At 35.3% G+C, this 21,059-nt stretch overlaps 1 protein-coding gene across 8 annotated transcripts in view; it reads left to right on the forward strand.

The window, feature by feature from the left end:
• Slit2 (slit guidance ligand 2) overlaps positions 1-21,059 on the forward strand; it is a 332,292-nt gene that overhangs the window by 262,608 nt on the left and 48,625 nt on the right. For 4 of the 8 annotated variants that reach the window (XM_078021124.1, XM_078021126.1, XM_078021125.1 and 1 more), the window contains 11 exons: positions 62-136; positions 1,681-1,824; positions 5,246-5,389; positions 6,970-7,136; positions 8,008-8,140; positions 11,266-11,334; positions 13,654-13,725; positions 14,194-14,265; positions 15,845-15,916; positions 18,658-18,821; positions 19,134-19,166. In XM_078021124.1, the coding sequence (XP_077877250.1) occupies positions 62-136; positions 1,681-1,824; positions 5,246-5,389; positions 6,970-7,136; positions 8,008-8,140; positions 11,266-11,334; positions 13,654-13,725; positions 14,194-14,265; positions 15,845-15,916; positions 18,658-18,821; positions 19,134-19,166 (1,145 nt within the window). The remainder of the gene's footprint in view (positions 1-61; positions 137-1,680; positions 1,825-5,245; positions 5,390-6,969; positions 7,137-8,007; positions 8,141-11,265; positions 11,335-13,653; positions 13,726-14,193; positions 14,266-15,844; positions 15,917-18,657; positions 18,822-19,133; positions 19,167-21,059) is intronic. The other 4 variants (XM_078021127.1, XM_040292589.2, XM_005318931.5 and 1 more) reach the window with 1 other exon arrangement.

Raw genomic sequence — 21,059 nt, forward strand, 5'->3', positions numbered from 1 at the left:
GACTAATATTTAATCCCTTGCTAAGTGTTGGTAATGAAACCTTCCTGTCTTTTTTCCCTAGTCGTCTCAATAATAATGAATTCACAGTATTGGAAGCCACAGGAATCTTTAAGAAACTTCCTCAGTTACGTAAAATGTAAGTCATTTGTTGGTCACGTTAAATTTCTCAGGTGTTTCCTTCTGTTTTCCCTTTCCTTTGAAGTTGTATCTGCATTTCTTTCAAAATTGGAAAATATAAAAAAAAAATCCAGGCAGATTTCCATATGTGAACTTCGGGTAATCTCTGAGAGGAATCTTGCCATGTGTCCAAACAATGCCAACCAAAGCCTTAGCATCTTACTGGAACACAGACAGCTGGTCTGTTATGTGGCCACAGCAGGAATCCAGCAATCTAAGCACATTAAAATGGGTTCAGTGATATTTTGTAACTTCCTTTACTGTTCCCAAAACCACGCTGTGACTTCTCTTTCTGCACATTCATGTCAACTCTTTGACTTTTTGCTTCATTAAACTTTCATTAGAAGATAGTGGAAATTAATGATTGGCAAACTGGCTTCATAGCTCATCTGTTACATGTCCACGGCTCATATTTTAAAATAAGTTGATAAACTCAGCAATTTCCACACATTGTGTATCCTGGGAAGGAGTGAGGAAAGGGAGGGAGGGACAGGACAGAGGCCCAACAGGTAAGGACAAGGAAGTACCCTCCACAGGAGATGAGACCGCAGCAGGAGAAGAGAAGTGTTCTTCCAGGACATCCTTGTGGTCACAGTGTCCCTGCCCATTCTCCCTGAGACTGCAAGTGCAGAGCTGACCGAGCCTCCTGCCCTGCACTTTACCTACGTGTTGTGCTGCCTCTCAATGTTCTGTTATTTTTTAATTGCCCTCTTTCTGATTGATATTAAATATACTTCTTGTTTATCTGTAAGATGACTGCAAGGCAGCAAGTATTTATAAAACAGCTACTGTGAGCAATGTTCTGGGAGAAAAAAAAAAAGTTACAAAAAAATTATTTTGTTTCGGTGGGGTGGGGGTGGCCACTCCTATTCTTGGAGTGAGCAGTGAGAAAGAAAAAGAGGCTATAGAAAGATGTTCCCTGAACTGGATGTGCTTGTTCTCTGGGCAAGCAGTGTAGTATCTGATTTCAAAAATAAACTGACAGTGCTTTTTGATTCCACACATTATTGCATGTGAAGTTTAACTGGGAATATACCCATATCCAAGTACATTTCTGATACAAGGTAAATGCTAATAAGATTTTAGCCTATCTTCCTTCTCTCTATTCAGTTGCTCTCTTTTAGCCATTAATTCACAAAACAATTTGAATCAGAGATATTTCTATGAAAAATTCCTTACTGAGCCTTGCAAGGGACATAGAGATTATATAACCCATTACCTAGCCTCAAGAATTTTGTACTCTGGAGGATTTGGGGGGATCATTTTGACATGAATCGGGCTGATATTTTTTGCCATAGATATTCCGTCTTAGTGTCAATGTCCCTTTGGCTTCATGCATAAGGTAAGGGGTGGGTTTTCAGCACTCTGGCAGTACTGGGCGTTGGAAAAGCTTGGACATTGTTCAAGGCTTTGTTCAGTAGAAAAAAAAATGGTCAAGCATGTGTCCTCTTTGTTAGAAAGAAATCATTTACTCTTGGTTTACACAATTTTTTTTTTTTTTAGCAACTTTAGCAACAATAAAATCACAGATATTGAGGAGGGAGCATTCGAAGGAGCATCTGGGGTAAATGAAATACTCCTCACCAGTAACCGTTTGGAGAGTGTTCGGCATAAGATGTTCAAGGGATTGGAAAGTCTCAAAACTTTGTAAGTAGACTGATTCACCTTGTAGTTCTACTACCAGTGGATTGAAATCCATTGTTCGTCCTAATCCTGGGAGGGTAGAAGATGCCTACCCTCCCCCATCCACCCAGTCTCTGTTTCATTTCTCTCTCTTCCCCCCCTCTTTTACACACACACACACACACACACACACACACACACACACACACATCTTCTGTTAAGGCAGACATTGCCCCTTATTCCAATATTCCTGTCCTTAATATGCTGCAGGTATGTTGTCAGGGGAAGCCTTCGAATCCTTGTTGAAGTCATGTGTCTTTGCTTCAATGCCTCTGCATATCTGGCTTACCTGTTCTGATTCAAAAATAATCATTCTCTTTCCTTGTCTTCAAATACCTTATATTCCTTCTTAGTCCAATGACTTGAAATTTCAGTTCTCACTAACCCTTGCAACCATAGAATTGTAACAGCATACCTGGAGACTACATGTGTCTGCCCCTGCAAGATTTTAATGAAAGAGACATATGGCTGGTGCTGGATCTGTTACCATTTGGTGGCAAAGAAAAGGCACTAAAAGTTGTGTCTGTTTTCTCAAGGGCAAAGAACTTGAGAGAAAGCAATCCTTTGTGTTTCCAAAAGGTTGTTGGTCAGGGAGGACGGGAAGTGGGTTGAATAGTAAGTATAGTACTTTTATGTTATTTGAATTTTCTACTGTGCATATCTATTTTCATTGTCTTTCAAGTTATGTTGGACCAAAGTGGTGGCCTGAAAACTGGAAGAGAAACAAACCAAACTAAAACCTTTGGAGGGAATGAAGGCAACCATTTGTAACAAGAAGCTTTGTTGATTGTAGTGAAGAGAGGCCCAAACTTCACTGTCTCCCTTAATCCCTGAGATCCTTGTAAAACCAGGAGGGCTGGACCTGATCACCTAGGCACTCTATTGCAGCTCTTTATCAGAGGAAACAGAGAAGACCATTTCCCTAGCCAGTGGGATGTGTTTAGTAGCATCCCAAGTTCAAATGGGACCCCCCCCCAAAAAAAAGATCTCTGCACTAGAACAGATTTGTGCTTCTTGAACTTCTCAGGAATGACCTGGAACTTGACCATCCAGCAGGACCAGCCTGTGATCTGCAGAGCTCTCCCATTGACTTATTTAGAGTCTATCCATGATGACATGCAAATGTGCACTCAGATAGTGAATATTTGGAAAAGACAGTGAAGAATGTATAGAAGAAGAGTAAAGAAGATATACCATAGGTGGTTGTGTCTAACCTTCCCCTAAACTGTTCCAGGTAGCTCAGGAGAACACAAATCCTGCAATAAGAAGCAGCCTTCTTCTCAGAGAGCAGTTAAGGGACTACCTCGTTACTGGGATCTTCTCCTTGGCAGAGGAGGGCTGTGGAGAGAGAATGGGGCACAGGCCTTAACTCCCCCTGTTTTAGTCCACTCAGGCCACCACAACAGGATACCACACATTGGATACCTTAAGGGGCAAAAAAAATGTTTCTCATTCTTTTAGAGGCTTGAAGTTCAAGATCAAGGTGTTTGACAGGGTGAATTTCTGGTGAAGCCTCTTCCTTTGCGTGGAGGGGGCCATTCTTGCTATGCCTCAAATGGCCTTTCCTCTGTGCTCATGCAGAAAGGAAACAGCACACATGAACATTCTGCTGTCTCTTCCTCTGTCCTTGCAGAACAGGGCCCTACAATCATAACTGCACTTAATATTTTACTAACCTAAAGACCCTCTCTTCTAATACAGTTGCATATGGGGCTAAGGGCTTCATAATATAAATTGAGGGGACAAAATTCAGGCCATAATACCTCTCAAAAAATGCTTATCAAGGTTTCTTCTGTCTAGTGACATTCACAGGACTCTCCCTGAGAGGAGCTGTCTAAATTCACCTTTTTTCTTTCATTTTACTTCTATGGCTGTGTTTGTGCTTCTTATGTACCTAATTCAGGCACCCACTGACTCTTTCCTGAATCCACCTATGCTGCACAAAGTAAAATTGAGTCATTTAGCACCAAACTTGGAGTACACAACATTTTAGAGTAGGTTTATCTGCAACAATCTATTCTTGCTTTTGGGCTTTTTCAGCTTAGAGCTCTAAAGATTTGACAACACATCCTAATTTATCCTAGACTTCCCAGCTCTTTAGGACTCGTTATACATGTACCTATTTCAGCAAATCTTTGAATTCCTTGACATTTTGGGCTAAATTTGGTGCACATGTGTCTTTACGGATTTTTCCAGCAACAGAGAGTAAAATTTTTTCCAACTTCTCCTCGAGTCCATGACTTTGAATAAGACTAAGACCAAGTGCTTTCTCTTATATGACAAGGAAAAGTGCTGCTGGGGATACTTTTCCATTGTGCATTTGTTTCTTAACTTAAGACAAGGCTTTGATGAGGAAGGCATCATCCTTTATTATAATCAGTGACATAGCAGAAGGCAAAGGTGTGTAATTCTTATTAATTAGAGGTTGATCTGGAATTTCAAGGCAACTCTTGGTTGTTCATTTGGTTTTGCCTCTCTTATTTTCTGAGGTCGTCTAGTAGAGTGATTAACTTATGTTTAGAAAAATTAATGAATACAGTGATTGCACAGGAATTCTGAATCTGATTTATAGCAACTATACATATTCAACCAGGATTTTTAGAAAACTTTTAAAAATATGTCTCCTTTTGAAGCCCCACAGATAAATAGTTTAGTAAAGATTTCTGAAATAAGCTAGGTCTTTAGCAGTGATGAGGAAATGACAACAGTGTTAATCCTATTAATGAAAATACCTAAAAATAAATGGTCATACTTTTTCCAGGGTAAACCTATTTAAACTTCATTGTGGACAACTGGGTTGTTACTCTTGCCTCATTTTTAGTTCTGAGCTTGAGACAATGAACACATATTCATAAATAAAACAGTCTGTGCAAGCATTATGGATACTCAGTCGTGTCTGGCTCCCCAGCCACTGTTTGACATTGACTCACTATCTGAGTCCCTGGATGCCCTCAGTTCCTCATCTGCAACGGCTATTGATTCTTTTCTCCCTCCTTTCTGCTCAACCTCAAATGTCATACTACCATGAATACACAAATCACAGCGCTTCAAGGACTCGGAGAGCTGTAGGTGAATTAGGACATTATGTAATCATGCAAACATAATTATAGCATCAAAAAGAAAACATTTCAACCCTCATCACGGAATAGTAAATCCGTACAAGCTCACCTGCCTTTTGCAAATGAATTTAATCATTGATGACTCTGAAAATTTTACTCTTGCTGGTTGTTCTCAGTGCATCACGATTTCTAATGGCAAGAGAACATTCAAAAAATACTAATGAATGCTACATATTTTTAAAGAGAGATTATTTTGATTCTCAATTAGGCAAAATTGATTGTCTGATGCTGTATCTCCATAACAATGTCCTCCTTTTTCCCCTCAGGATGTTGAGAAGTAATCGAATAAGCTGTGTGGGGAACGACAGTTTCATAGGACTCAGTTCTGTGCGTTTGCTTTCTTTATATGACAATCAGATTACCACGATTGCACCAGGGGCATTCGATACTCTCCATTCTTTATCTACTCTGTGAGTATGAATAAAGAGCATCTTTATTTATGTGTTATCAACTCAGCGTATTATATTTCTTACTTTTATTAATAGCATTTAGCATATTATTAAACATTTCATAAAATGTGATCAAGGACTTAGATATTTTAAAAGGACACATTTGTTCATGTTAAATTTAATTTTTATAAATATTACATTAAATTAAAAAATATTCAATATTTTCTGTCCTTTTTTTAATAATGGGATCAATATGAAAATTAATTTCTAAACTTTAAAAATATTGCAACTTGACAACATTTGCAAATAAATGAAATTTTATATTTTTTCTCAGTGTTCTCATGTTGAAGTATTTTCACTCATTTTTCTCACATTGAAGTATTTTCAGTATACGTCTCATAAAAACAGAATTGATAGGCTATTGCCAACAAACTGTGCTCAAAAGAATCATTCATGATGACAAGAGATACATTAAGATGACCAGACCAACAATAAAACCTGTTCACTAGAGGACATTTACTGTAATATTAGGAAAATATTGAAGAAATAGGTTGAGTCTGTGCAAGAGTATATTTTATGTAGACAGTTTGAAAAAAAAAATTTGTAGGTCTATACACAGAACTTGGAAAATGTAAAAAAAAAAAAAAAAAAAAAAAAGAAAGAAAAGAAAAGAAAAAAAAAACCTCCAAAGAATATATTTCAGGCCTTTGGTATATCAGTGTCTGAAAAACAGTGCTAGGAATTATGAATTATACCTGATGATTTCCTGGAAATGCTGTTCTCCAAATATGCTAACCTAACTCAATAGGAGGGGAATAAAGACAGAGGGCATGGGGAAGCAGGTTTAACATACCTCAAATCACTGAAGAAGTCATTTGAGGGAAACATCCATCCATCAATAAAGTACTTAATCCTTTTTCCACATAAAACTTGACATTTTACATGGAGTGACTAATTTGTGCATATTAAAGATGGCATGTTTATAAATAATGGGATTGTCAATAGGTTTGTGCTGAAGTGGTGAGATGCCAAAAGTATTGAGATTTGTAGAAGTAAATTCATTTTTATAACTGGCATTTAATCAACTCAGCTGTCAGTTTAGATAGGAAACCTATTCTCTGGAGCAAATAAGAGATGGGAATCTTGAGATGACAAATTAATGAAATAGCTGTTGTCAGGTTAAACTCAATAATATAAGGTAATCAGCCTTCATCTTTATATTAAATTACTGCATTATCAGTGCAGGGAAGTTTGACAGTAAGTCAGATTTCTGACAAGTTTAAATTATTTCTAAATGAGATATCTATCAGGATCCACTGCATAAACTCCAAATTGCTGCCTTCACTCTCTTTTATACATGAAAATTATTTGAAGAATTCTCTTTTCTGCAAGTGTTGTTATTGTTTAAATTTTAGACATAAATATTTAAGTAAAAATATACATAGCATATGTCGAATGGTATTGTGAGTGAACGGGGGATGTGAAAACAAGACTAACAAGGAATTGTTCCAGCAGAAACCCACAGGGAGATATGGCATGGGGTTTTGAGAAGAGAATGAAATCCTAAATTAAACTGTGCATTTTTTGCATATGGTGCTTAGAAACCTCTTGGCCAATCCTTTTAACTGTAACTGCTACCTGGCTTGGTTGGGAGAGTGGCTCAGGAAGAAAAGAATTGTAACTGGAAATCCTCGGTGCCAGAAACCATACTTCCTCAAAGAAATCCCCATTCAGGACGTGGCCATTCAGGACTTCACTTGTGATGATGGTAAGAGACTCTTGCCATCTTTGGTCCCAGGCATTCCCATGCCCATCCATGCACCAGTGCCTGAATGTGCAGCAGACCATGGCTCTGCAACATGTGACGACTGTGCATCTTTTGCTTTGCTTGTTGTTTATTTTGTTTTGGCAGCAGGATACTTCTTTTCTCAGATTTGCCCTCTCACATCCGAGTTCTCTTGATGTGAGTTTCTGAGTGTTTTAGAAGATTTTCTACTTTCCAACTTGTGATTGATACTATTTATATAGCTTCATTTTAACTTTTCTTTATTATCCTTGGCATCTCTTTTAGGAACTACCATTTTCAAATGAGAAAAGCAATTGACTTATAAAGTAGAAGTTCTCGTAAATCTGACAAAAGTAATAGTTTTCACTTTTAATGCTCTATCATTGCAATTGATTCTTGTAATAGCACTTAAGGTAGGGAGAGCAGATTCTATTATTATTACCAGTGAACAGAGAACTAATTTGAGCTCTGTATTTCAAAGTGAGGAACCCATGCAGTTTTTCCTTATCATTTTAAGTTAAGCTGCCCCTTTATGTCTCTTCACGAATGTCTATGTATAGTTTTTACCATAACTCAGTCCATTTATATGCCCTAATTGTAAAAATAAAGTCCAAATAGCTGAACAAATATGGTTATATTAGTAATATAAATTGTGAGCTATTTTCTGAACTTCTGCCCTAGGCAATCTAAACACAATGGCATATAGAATGTGTGGTATCAATTTGTAAATAGTTATTGCTCTATACATAAGTGATCATATGACTCCAGACCCTTGCGTTTGTCGATTAAATGGCATAAAAGCCCTTTTAGGCCTTCAGAACCACAAATCTGGCTCTTTCCTCTGTTCATTTAGGAAATGATGACAACAGCTGTTCCCCACTCTCTCGCTGTCCTACGGAATGTACTTGCTTGGATACAGTGGTCCGATGTAGCAACAAGGGCTTGAAGGTCTTGCCCAAAGGTATTCCAAGAGATGTCACAGAGTTGTAAGTAGCACCCATCTTTCCCTTTCCCTCACAATTAATGATTTACACATCAAGGAAAATGAAGATCAAACAAGAATCTTTAGAATCCTATTTGCAAATTATATTCTAAAAATGGTTAATAACTATCATGCAAAATTGTAAACCTGTAATTGGGAATTGCTGGTTGGATGTGTTTTCCCTTTTCCACAGTAGAATTTCTCAGTGCCTTTATTATGCTGAGGTTCAGCATTAAGCTCCAAGTGAGAATGGTAAAATATTGGGTAACTCCCACATTTATCCAGCCCTATATCCCTTATACATTAAGCATTTTACAGGAGAAATGTTGCATTGAATGCACTTTTGGAAATGCTTAAAGTTAATTTATTTACAGTGTCTAGGATATTCCATATGGTTAATTCTTCTTCACCTGTATAACCCCTGCAACAGCATCTCACATGTAAGATAAATAATTATCTGAGAGGTAGCAGTAACAGGCATAACTTTTGCCCATAAAAAGAGGCATTTGATGTTTTGTTCCTAAATCAAAGACTGTTAGATCCTAAAGGATGCAAGGCCAGTTATCCCTGACATTTCCATAATCAATATATAAATACAAATTACATGTCTAATTTCCGCATACCTAGACCTTCCTACTTCAGACTTTCTGCCCATACTTGCCTGGCTGCATCCTTGCTACATATGCAGAATAGAATAAACCAGGGACTGTGCTGCTGGAATAATGATGCCTGCCTGCTCCCTTCATTCCAATTTTTTTATCTCTAAACTAAAATTTGGTGTGCAAATGCTTGATATAAATCCAACTGAGCCATTTTGCTTCTGTTTTATTTTTATCCTTACGGAACTGTGAACCAGTAATGATTTAAATGTACATGTAATTAGTGTAGAACTGTACCTGTAAATTCATGCAGAGGCACGTGAACATTGCAAATGGGCAGCTCTGATAAGCTTTTGGAAACGTACAACATAAAGAAGGAACTTATTTTCGAATCATGTCCTGTTCACGGATTCTATTTTGGTCTTGAGTGGCACATTTAGAGAACACAGGCACGATTTGAGCACATGTGCTCACAACATCCCTTTTATCTTTGAACTGCTGTCGAGTGTTCTTTTACTACCAATCACAGTAGTTAATTAGCTGTAAGCACTGCTTTATATATGTGTAATTAAATACTTCATCCTTGTTTTAGTATGTTTTTATTTCTAAAGACCACATGGGCCCCATAGACCTCCCTCTGGGGCTGATGGGGGCTACATGCCTATACAGTGTTCTGTACACAAAGCCTCAATTTTAGGAATAGTCCAGGGAGGAGCATAACACTCAGATCACTTTTGATGCTAAATCTTTCTTTAGACAATTTTAAATGGCCTTTGGCCCCCATCCCATCAAATGGTTTCAGACATTCTTTAATTTCTATATCAAGCTCCATTGAAAACCTGCTTGATTCACCCTGTCTATATACCATCTATGTTTCTGCCATAAGTTGAATCTTCAGTCTGTTTGATTGGAGTTATCCAATTGAGCCATTTGCCTCTGTTTTATTTTTATCCTTACGGAACTATGAACCAGTATTATTAAAAAGTGAACAAATTATTAAAAAGTGGTATTTTTTCTCTAGACAAAGCTGGTTATTGAGATGAGAATATTAACTCACCTCTTAGAATTCAACTTTTACCTCCAAGAGAGCTTCTCCTTAGAACTTCGCCAAGTCAGCAAGACCCTTCATTCTAATAACATATATGCATATATTAGAAATCGCTCATATTTATTAAATTGTTAAATAACTTGGCAAAATAAGTATATATTGGTGGACAAGCCTGAACAAATGTTATCCATCACTTTTAATCAGTTCCATTTAACTTCTCCTTAGATTGTTTACATGTAAACTTTCACATTCTGAGTCCTTTTGTCCTGCTGTGACATTTCCTGGAGTAAAAGCAGCATGCTGAAGTAAATGGAACGATGCTTCCCTCTAGTGGACACAAGGAAAACTTAGCTAAAAGACAGGAAGGAGTCAAAAATATGAAGTCATTTGAGCAAGTATCAGGAGGCATAACATGTTCCAACTGTGAATCACACATCCATTACATGTTTAGACAATTCATCCCTTTTATATAAATGTTTTTATTTTGAAATATTAAAAATGGATTGGTAGCATAGGCAACTTCTCAAGTTGTATATCCAGGAAAATTCCAACTTTTAAATGGAATCTCAAGACTGGCTACTACACTGGATAGGAAGGCCACTTTCCTGATGTGACAGAATCATGGCCAAGTGGCCCAAGTTGGTAGAAGTCAACTGTACCCTCCACCATCTTAATTCTAGGAAAGGAGAAGATGAAATGTACTTTTCTTTTTCTAATATCATAGTTATAACTTCTGCATTATTTTATGTTTGTGTCTTGTCATTTAACTGAAAGCCTATTTTCTGATTATTCTTCTGACTCTAACAAGAAAGAGAAAATGTACTTACATTTGATTACTTCTCTAGTACTTTCAGATATATTTGCTATATTTGTATACTGAATCAGTGTCACAATATTCTAAGAAACCTAAATTATTATCAATAAGCAAATATATAGTGGTAAAAACTATTCTAAAAATATTTCTAACTTAAGCATGATTAATTCCAAATACTCAAATCGCTCCTTAAAACTGCCCATTTTATTTGCACGTGTTTAAGTGCATTAGTATATAAGTAGGCAGTGAAGAATGTAATATTGGCCACAGCAGCTGGGTTTTGTTACTAGTTGCTGAATTTCATGGCATTGTTGCCACATAAATGAAAGTAAACTGGAGGCCAATTAAAATATAATGCACTGCATGAACCTTATTACCAACTCTTGATTGGATGCTCACCTTCTTTGCTAGATTAGCCACAAAGCACTGGGTGCACAAGTTGTTCTTGGTTTTATGATTTAGCCTAAATGATCCCCAGAGAATTCTGTTAGATTGGACAACTGTGTTTTTTTCTCCTTACTTCTCTTCAATAATGATTCCAGAATGGGGTACAACATATTAAGAGAAAAAGACTGCCAAATGGTTCCTTACCTCAGTTAAAATACCCTTCATTTATTTTATAATTCACACCTGTTACTTTATAAGAAGGTAATATTTTGTCTTTGTAGATATCTGGATGGGAATCAATTTACGCTGGTTCCCAAGGAACTCTCTAACTACAAACATTTAACACTTATGTAAGTAACATAATTTCTCCATCTTTAACTTATTCTATTTTATAAAAGTGGGGATGGGTAGAAGATTCAGTGAACCTTTCAGATAACATAAATTATTTACAGTTAGCTGCTTCCCTCCTCCTTGATCACTGTGGTCCTGGGTCACTAGCTACATCTTCATTGACTATAAATCAGGAAATAGAATGTCTTGGAAGAATTTTCCCTTCTATTCAAAGAAGCATGAACACAATAAAATATAAATAGTCAAAATATTATAGAAACAGTAAAACTGAATACTTCTTTTATAGTAATGGCTTTTTTATAAGACAAGTTGAAAGAAAAAGAAGTAAAACAGTGTCTTTAGTCTTGACTTTGAGCAAAAGATGGTACATAATAACTTTAATGAAAATACATTATAAATTTAGTTTATTAGGTTTAAGTTTCTTATGTAAAGCATTGTAAAGTAAGTTATGGGTTAAAAGTATTAAAATTTAATTTATAAAACCCATATATATTTATGTAAGATTTAAGAAAACTAAACAAAGATACTGAGATTCTAAGAATAAATTTCAAAATATTAAAGTTTTTTTAAATTTAGTTTGCTGTCCTCCAAAAGTAATCTTTCATTCATTAATGTAAACAATTTTTCTAACTATAATTATAAACATAAGAAAATATTTAAATATATAATCATTTTGATCTGGTTATATGCACAATATATATTATAATATATACAATCTTGTATAATGTCACATTTTAGAGTAGTAGCCTTTTTGGTAATGGATAGAGTTTTTCGGGGCACAGAAAAATCAGCAAGAAAGATAATAGTTGTTAATGGAAAAAACCTTATTAGTTCAAGTCTATTTCATTTTCAAGTATAAAAGCTAGTTTCAGAGGAAGACTGCTAGTGTTCCTGGAATAAGAAGGTTTATTACTAATTAGTGACTTCTAGGAATCTATAAGAGCAGAAAACATTGAATATCCCAGTGTAGACTTTATCTAGATACACTGAGGTGAGTTAACATGCAGAACATCTCTTTCAGTTTTTTATAAAATATGCAAAATCAAACATTCTAAATGTAGTATAGACTATATCAATGACAAATGGTTAAAGATCAAAGACCATCTTCTAATGTGCCCTGTTCTGTTTCTAGTTATTTATTTGAAAGCAAGAACCAGTTGCATGTGTTTTATTCTATTTAAAACAAAAAAAGTAAACTTGCTTCAATTTCCAAAGGATCACTTTACTACATTCAGATCATTTGAGGGACAGCATGTAATTATTTTAAACTAGTTAGAAATGAGAAATAAGATTTATGAACCCAGAAATGGCTTTACCAGTGACTGATTATACAAATATCTTTTGCTAAATTAGATACATTTGTTTTTAAATTTAGGCGTGGTATTTAAGCAGCTGAAAATACAGATTATGAGGCTCCTATAAGATTCCTACCATTTTCAAATTATATAAGTCAAATCCAATATCAAAATTTTATTGATATTTATATATTTTAACAGGAAAAGTTCATCCTCCTTTTTTCTGAATCTTCCATTTTTTCATGTTTTGGATTTTGCTTCAGAAAAAAAAGTAGTGCATGCACATAATGTTTAGATACATAGTGAATATATAAATAAAGATAAATATGTAATGAGAATAAAATTAAATTCATATAAGTTATGATGCATAGTACCAACTATACTTATAAATAGCCATGTATCACTGGTAAAAATTTAGCATCTCTCTTTTACTTATAATTCATTAAATAAATATTGAGGACTAGTGTGTGACTTAGATAAGAGCAGAAGCACAGGTGTTTTTAATGATGATATTGTGAATGTGATGAAGTTAGGGTCCTTTTAGTTATCAAATTTGAATATCTGTATCAGTGAACATGTGTAAGGATGTAGTATGTGTATCTGATGGGACTTTCAAGATCAAAGGTTTATTCTTCACTGGTAAGGTACATCTCTTGTGTGTCACCTCCAAGAAAGCTCTCTGTAGAAGAGAACAGCCCAAGTCTATGGAAACAGTCGCAAAGAAATATGGGAAAAACTCCTTCTCAAGCTTCTGTTCCAAATGAGACTGGCCATTGTGCTCATGCTTCATTGGCTGACACAAAATATATTCACAAATGATTTGAACAGTACAGGATGCGAATAAATATAAATAACGTTGTAATTTACCCCAGAGAGTAATCCAGTGTTTTATGATTTTCAATAGTATTAAAATGCTAACAATACTAGTATGACTGTTAACAGGCAGAGCCTTGTCTAAGATCAATAATATTTCTATCTTGGTTCATAAGACTCTGTGTCTTTTTTATTTTATTTTTCCTTTAGAGACTTAAGTAACAACAGAATAAGCACCCTTTCCAATCAAAGCTTCAGCAACATGACCCAGCTTCTCACCCTGTGAGTGTGAAAGTGTGGTACTGTATATTCATTACGTCATGGGACAAAAATACATTTACCCCATGCTGGCCATCCTCGTGAATGGAAAGCATTTCTGTTCTCAAGGAATATCAATTTCATTCGGAGAAACAGGCCAAGCCTCAAACAAGAGCAGATTTTACAGAAAATGTTGGGGTCTCAGGGGGAAAAAAAAGAGTAATTTAGCATGCTTGTGGGAGGGTTGTGGGGATCCTTACCACTAGCCTCTGGAATGATCTTAGGGAGATAATGGTTGAGGGAAGGGCAGGCAGAGGGAAGTATTTGAGGTCATGTTAGAGAGACAACACAAAGATAATGTATATCATGTGTAAATATCCTCGATTTATAAAATACTCAAAAAATTAATTTCTTAACTGCTTTATTTAAAATATGACATTGGGGCATTATTGGATTCCTGGATAAAGTAAAAAGGCTTATGTATACTTTCAGAATTCTCAGTTACAACCGTCTGAGATGTATTCCTTCGCGAACCTTCGATGGATTGAAGTCTCTTAGGTTACTGTAAGTATTCTGGCTTCAACAAATACCTCTCTACCCTATGGTCTGAGTTTTGAGCTGTCTTTTTAATGATTTTTACTGTTTTATTGATACTTGGCTATGTCAGGATAGATGCATTAGGATTCACCATAAGTTTGGAAAGAAAAATTTCTATACCTTTGATGGGAACAGCATGACTTTCTCTTTTGTAATACTTGTTGCTACATAGCCACTTGCTTGATAAGAAATAACATTAAAATGGGCATTTTATATAGCTCCAATTAATTTCTGAAGCAATAAACTTATTTTATTTAGAAATCTCATAGTGCATGAATACATTTTTTTACTACAAAAATGTACTTTATATAAAATAAAACATCACTCCCACTCCCCTTCCTCATAATTAACAGTTAAAACAGCTTGAGGTGCCCATCTGGTGTTTCTTTATAAACATTTGTTTTTATGTCTTATTATATTTCTCCCTACAGCTATATAACTTTTAAAAGTCATAAAGAGGATCTTTTCTTGTTCTGCCATTAGCTATTTTTATGTAACATGTGCTTTAGAATGTTTCTATTCTATAATACCTAGAGATTACTCGACTGTTTAACTAGGACTGAGTATTCCATAGGTTGAGGAAACATAACCTAGGTAATCATCATCGTCTTCACTATCATTTGGTTTAATTGTGAATTTTCATTATTCTATACAATACTCTGGTGAACATTCTGTGCATTCACCTTGGTGCAGGCATTGTGGCATTTTAGCAATGACTTAGGATGGGAAGGTGCTGTCAGGTAGTTAGAGAAAATATCAAAAGTAACTGTCAAGCTGTCTGCAATGCAAGATTATCTTGATTTACAAATTTATATTTTCATTAACTGCTTAGTAGAGTACCTTATTCTAAGCACTCTTGCAAACACTGAATACTATTAATCCTTTTATTTTTCTCTATGTGACAGATTGAAAATTGTTTTCCATTCCTGTTTCAATTTGCATTTCTAATTACTAAAGCATTTGAGTATATTCTGTTTGTTTACTGAGAATTTGTGCTTCTTATTCTAATGAAGCCTGATCATATCATTTCCCCATTTCCCATTAGGTACTTTGTTTTTTCAGTATTAATGTAGATGTCATCATGTACTTACTCTTAGACTGTACTTTTTAGGTCTTTTTATAAAGGAATTAACCTTGCATCTGATAATTTTGCAAATATTTCCCATTCTGTTTTATAAATGGAATCTTTTACCTCAGGGATGTATTTTTATATTATAAAAATTTGCTACTCATTTCCTTTCTGGTTTTGGGTATATATCATTTTTTTTGAAAGCCTTTCCTGTCCCATGATTGTATAATGGAGTGTGCTTTGTTTTAAAGCATTGTTAGTTTTATTTGTATGCTTAAAGTCTTCAATCTGGGATTTATAATGTGTAGAAGATGTAAGGTAGAAACCACCTTTGCTTTTCCAAATGGATATTCAGTTGCAGGATAATCTATTTTTTCAACAAGCTAAAATGCTTATTATAAACCAAAGCCTCATACATTCATGGATCTGAACTTTCTGAAATGCAGGAAATTTAATGTTAATTTCTCTTGCTTTCAGTTCTCTACATGGAAATGACATTTCTGTTGTGCCTGAAGGTGCTTTCAATGATCTTTCAGCATTATCACACTTGTGAGTACCTAGTTCATGAATTTGGGTGAAGGTTCAGACTACCCCTGAATTTGGAACAGCCCTCTTACCCCTACTTTTATTGAAACATTGTAAAATGTGACTGGTTTCATCTTTAAAGAAAATGTAAAGATTTTCAACCTGGATATGATGCCCACTACAAGACAGCTTTAATTTACCCTTGGTTTTTACCCTCAATTAGTTGAGTTTTCTTTGCTACCTAAAGTGTGTGTTCTACAGACATAGCTCTCTAACCCAAGGAGCCTTTTTTCTCTTCCCTTTGCTTTCTGATTCTAGAGTATTAGTTTCCCTTGAACTTGCCCTGGTCCAACCCTACTGTTCTGAGTCACATCCCAAGCATTACATCTTCCAAAAAGCCTTCCCTAGTTTGTCCAAACTGAACTTATTTTTTACCTAGCTTTTAATATGGCATCATGCCAAAAAAAAAAAAAAAAGATAAATAAATAAATAAATAAGTCGGCATGGTTCAAACTGACTTTATAATCAAGTAGTGGTAAATAACCATGTTAATATTGAATTGTTCTTTGTGCTAACATTCATAACAGCCCACATTTAGGTCCATGTTTCTTGAAAGTAGAGTAAAGCAATTAAAATATATGTGATAACTAGGGTTCACAAAACTCATTTGTGTAGAATTCCAGTGTTCTATTTTTACTGGGTATAATAACTTGACAAACTTAAGAAGTGCAGGGATCACTGCAAGGTTCCAGAAAGTCCTTTGATGATGTTGAATTTGATATACCTGGTGAGTCAACCTACTCCCATCTAAATATGGATGTCAATTGGGTCTCGATTCCCTAGAAGTTCGCCTACCATGTTCCCCCCATAGCTTTGCACTACCCTCCAAATCTCCAACATTTCAATAAGATAAGAAAGTTAGAAAACTGGGAAAGAGGGATGTTTGGAGAGTAGGATCCAATAGTCAATAATTTTTTTGCTTTTATGGGGCTGTTATCAGTGTGAGTTTTTAATCCATCTGTCAGACTGCTCTCTACTGTTCATATTCCTTCCACTGGACTATTAGGTACCAGGAGGCAAAACCTCCAAATTATGTTTATTTTTATTTTTTTTAATATTTAAGCCCTCAGACCTACCTCAAAGTCAGTATCACAAACTTCGTGGTTTCCATCTGCATGAGATATAATAATGAATGAATCCCTTAGCTCAGGGGATAGAATTGCCACCCAGTGTGGCAGAGAACACATCAAAAAGAGGAAAGTGGATATTGCTGCTGGAGTTAGGGTCATGAATCAAAAATAGCTACACAGGCAGTGTGCTGCTTGAGCTGAGCAGAACCTTGTCTTTGTGTGAGCCTCTCCCTCCCACAAGGAGTGCAGTTTGAGCCTTCTCTATCATGTGCCTATCCTCTCTTGTATTTCATTCATGCATTTGTCTTTTGTGGCTGAGATCATAAAAACTTCTGCTCCATTCTCTTTTCCCGCTTCGTCTCCTGTCATAGCAAGGATTTGGTGAATGTCAGTGAAAATGAGATGAAATAGTTCAAAAACATGATTTTGCTCATTTTTAATTTAGAAAGACTTGCATCTGACATATATAGGAAGAAAAGAGTTACTATATTCCAATTCTTGGTTGAAGTCGGGCATTAAAATTGCTATAATATAAAAAATGATTTTAAGTATATCGTAGAGATTCTGACAAAAAGAATAAAATCAATATGCTTGAACTCCAGACCTAGAAATATCAATAATCAGAAATTAATTGTAAATCAGAATTAATCAGTTTTTAAATGCTGCTTTATGTATCTTCTACTTGTGCCCAAGTTTCGCAAAACTGTGAACAAACTAATTAACTTTTCACTCAGTTTCTTAACCTTGAAGTAATTCCAATGTTATTGAATTAATAGAAATTACCACTTAAAATAAGATGGTGTATTTGGTACAGATGACATAACCCAGCTCCTATAGACAGTATAGTATAATAAAAATCAGCTATTATCTTAATTACTTTTCTATCACTACAACTCCTGATGTCAGAACCAAAGTCCTAAAATGAAAGACTTTGTGAAATGACAGATGGTCCAATCCAGCTCTGTTAGACTAGCTTTATGTATCTTGATTATTTCATGCCATTTAGTACCTCTGTGTGTTGACACTTACCCTCACCTGAATTATCCTTCCAACCTTTCCCATCTACTTAACTCTATCTGTCTCAAGTAGGTTAGACTGTCTCAAACCATTAGCTCCCCGCCCCCCAAAAAAAATAGTAGTCTCTGTTTGTAGGCTTCTTGAGAATACTTCTACAATAGCAGTGATAAATAATTTTCAAATGAAAATTATTTGTGCCTGACTATTTGCTCATCTCCTCCCCACAAGGAGTTCTTTGGAGTTAAGAATGATGCCGTATTCATTCATTGAGTCCTTGGAACCTTTCATAGGGATTTGAGTTCGTAGTAAATAATTAGTAAATGCAGGATGCCTTTAGAGTGTACTTATATCCAACATCAACCTTGTCTCTGAAAGTATGGGAGACTTTGCGAAGCTCAGGTAAGTGTTAACATTAGTGACAACTCACTAAATCCCCCAGATGCTCATGGTTCAGGAAAATTGGGACTCCCCAAAGTCTCCATTTTATTCTAAAGTGTTATCATCAATAAGGCTATTGGGATTTTCTACTGAGCATCACTTTGAATTCTGTTCCCTTAGGAAATAACAATGCTTCCGTACTGTGTGTGTTTGTGTGCTTTTGTGGTGTTGTTTTTCCAGAGCAATTGGAGCCAACCCTCTTTACTGTGATTGTAACATGCATTGGCTCTCCGACTGGGTGAAGTCGGAGTATAAGGAACCTGGAATTGCTCGCTGTGCTGGTCCTGGAGAAATGGCGGATAAACTGTTACTCACAACTCCCTCCAAAAAATTTACATGTCAAGGTATGGTTTTTAAATATTTGCACATCTTTTTTTTAAATCACTTTTAATTCAAAAAGAAAAATTCAGCTAGACTTCTAAGTTCTAGTTGATAAGCCCAATAAATGATGACTTTTTCTATCTCTGTTCTTGGACAAGAAAGAACTGTTACTCAAATGCCCAACTAAAGAACTAGCATTTTCAGATACATTGCAGAAATGACTAAGTTTTCTAGAGGATTTAGATAGAAGCACAATTTCTGGAAATTCCTTTCATAGTCTCTAACAAGTAAAATGTTCTGCTTTTGCCTTGTCTGAGCATGTGCCCTGCTCTTAGAGTTGCCAGGGCCCTGTGGCTTCCTGATACCAGGTAAGAAGAAACCCCTCAAGGGGTCAGCCAAACCTTCTGACCCGCCTCATGTGCCACAGACTCCCTTGTGTGGATGTTCCCATGTCTTGATCCTTCGCATTCCGTTCTTTTCCCTTTGATGTATTTGTGAGTTCCAAATAGTGTCTTCATAACAAATATTACTTTATTCCATTATTACAAGAGTAATATGTGAACAAATTCAAATCTAAGTAGGAACACTTTAAACTCTAAATAGAAAACTACTAACAATAAGAAACAGAAATAAGATTAACCATTATCACAAGTCTTAGAGACAACTACTATAAATTTGTTTCATGTATTTTGATTTTTGACAATCTTATATGTGAGCTTAGGTTCCTTACCAAAAATGGGATAGAAGGTAGCTATTATTCACAAATTGTAGATGCTTTAAGAGGACTGCTTGAAATTATTATATAGAGGATAAAAATTCTTGAAACTTCTAAATCTATAGTCAGCAAACATTGAATAAGCTTGTTTTATGTTTAAAACTAAATCCTTGTATTATGAAACATGAAGAAGTTTATGGTATGGTATTCACTTCCAAGTCTTGCAAACCTAGCTGGGAAAATAATTTTTTAACACTTGAACATTTATGCAGGAAAAGAATGTTTGGGGAGTAAACAATGTGCTGTAAGTAGATAACAGCATAAGTTTGAACCTCAGCCTGGTCAGGGGTAAATCCTGGCTTCATTTCCCAACAGTTAGATAACCTTAGTTTAATCACTTAACAAATCTGTGCCTCAGTTTCCTCATGAGTAAGCAAAGATGACAGTATCAACCTTAAAAAGTTTTGATAGGATTAAATGTTTTGCTATGTTCAGGTTACATGTCTCACAGTAAACACGCAATATAGGTTAGGGATGCATGTATTCCAACATTTCAGAACTCCAACAAAAAAATGGTTTATTGATAAAGAAGGAATTTTCAAAAATCACACCCACCTAACATTTTTAAATTAGCATCTAATGCTTTTTTCATACCTAAATATGTTTGCAAAACCATCATAACTTGCAGAACATTCCAAATGTTAGCATTTTAAAACAAACCTCTTTGGGTGTTCTTTTTAAATGTATTTGGTGGAATGTAAGTGCCACAACTAAGTCTAAAAAAAAATAAAAGCAAGATAACCATTCGAATATTTTATTGTTCTTCTTCCTAGAACTTCTTTTGTTCTCTTTGAATTTCTATTCCAGTACCTCAGAAAATTCTAACACTTTGGTACAATATGATTTCAAGTTTTTAAGTTTCCCACCATCAAAAGTCTATAAATGCTTACATTTTCCTCTGATTTGAATTGTTGTCATTAATACTGGTGCACCATTAATTGAAATGACATAATTATTTACATATGCTTTAATATCATTATGAAAAACAAGGTAAATCTTATTGCAATGCCTCTTAAGAGGTTAGGTGCATTGATTGCAAGAAACTTTACAAGTGACAATGATTTTGAACTGTTTAAATTGTTCTTTTGTAATCCCAGATGTTTCTTTGTGGCAATGGCCAAGATTAGTTTCTGGTGAACAGAGAGGTATACCATTCTTTGGCAATGTGAGGCAGAAATTACTATTGAAGGTGAAACATGAAATCTTGTTTGAGGGAATATTATGGGGCAGATTACATGGGGAAGTTGAGAAATTACAACCTAGTTCTGTTACACCTCTCTGCTCAGGTGAACCCACATTTCTTTTTGAAGAATGCTGGTGCTTATTCTTTCTTAAGTTTATAGTTCCCTGGAGATGTTTCCGTTGTTATTTTTGTGGGATGAGTTGGGGGATGTTATAACACAATTTTGAAGAGCTATATACTTATAGTCCACCCTGGAACATTATAGTTTGCATTAATTTACTAAATGATCTCAGAAATTCAGTA

The sequence above is a fragment of the Ictidomys tridecemlineatus genome, chromosome 9 (assembly GCF_052094955.1).
Source record: "Ictidomys tridecemlineatus isolate mIctTri1 chromosome 9, mIctTri1.hap1, whole genome shotgun sequence".
NCBI lineage: Eukaryota > Metazoa > Chordata > Mammalia > Rodentia > Sciuridae > Ictidomys > Ictidomys tridecemlineatus.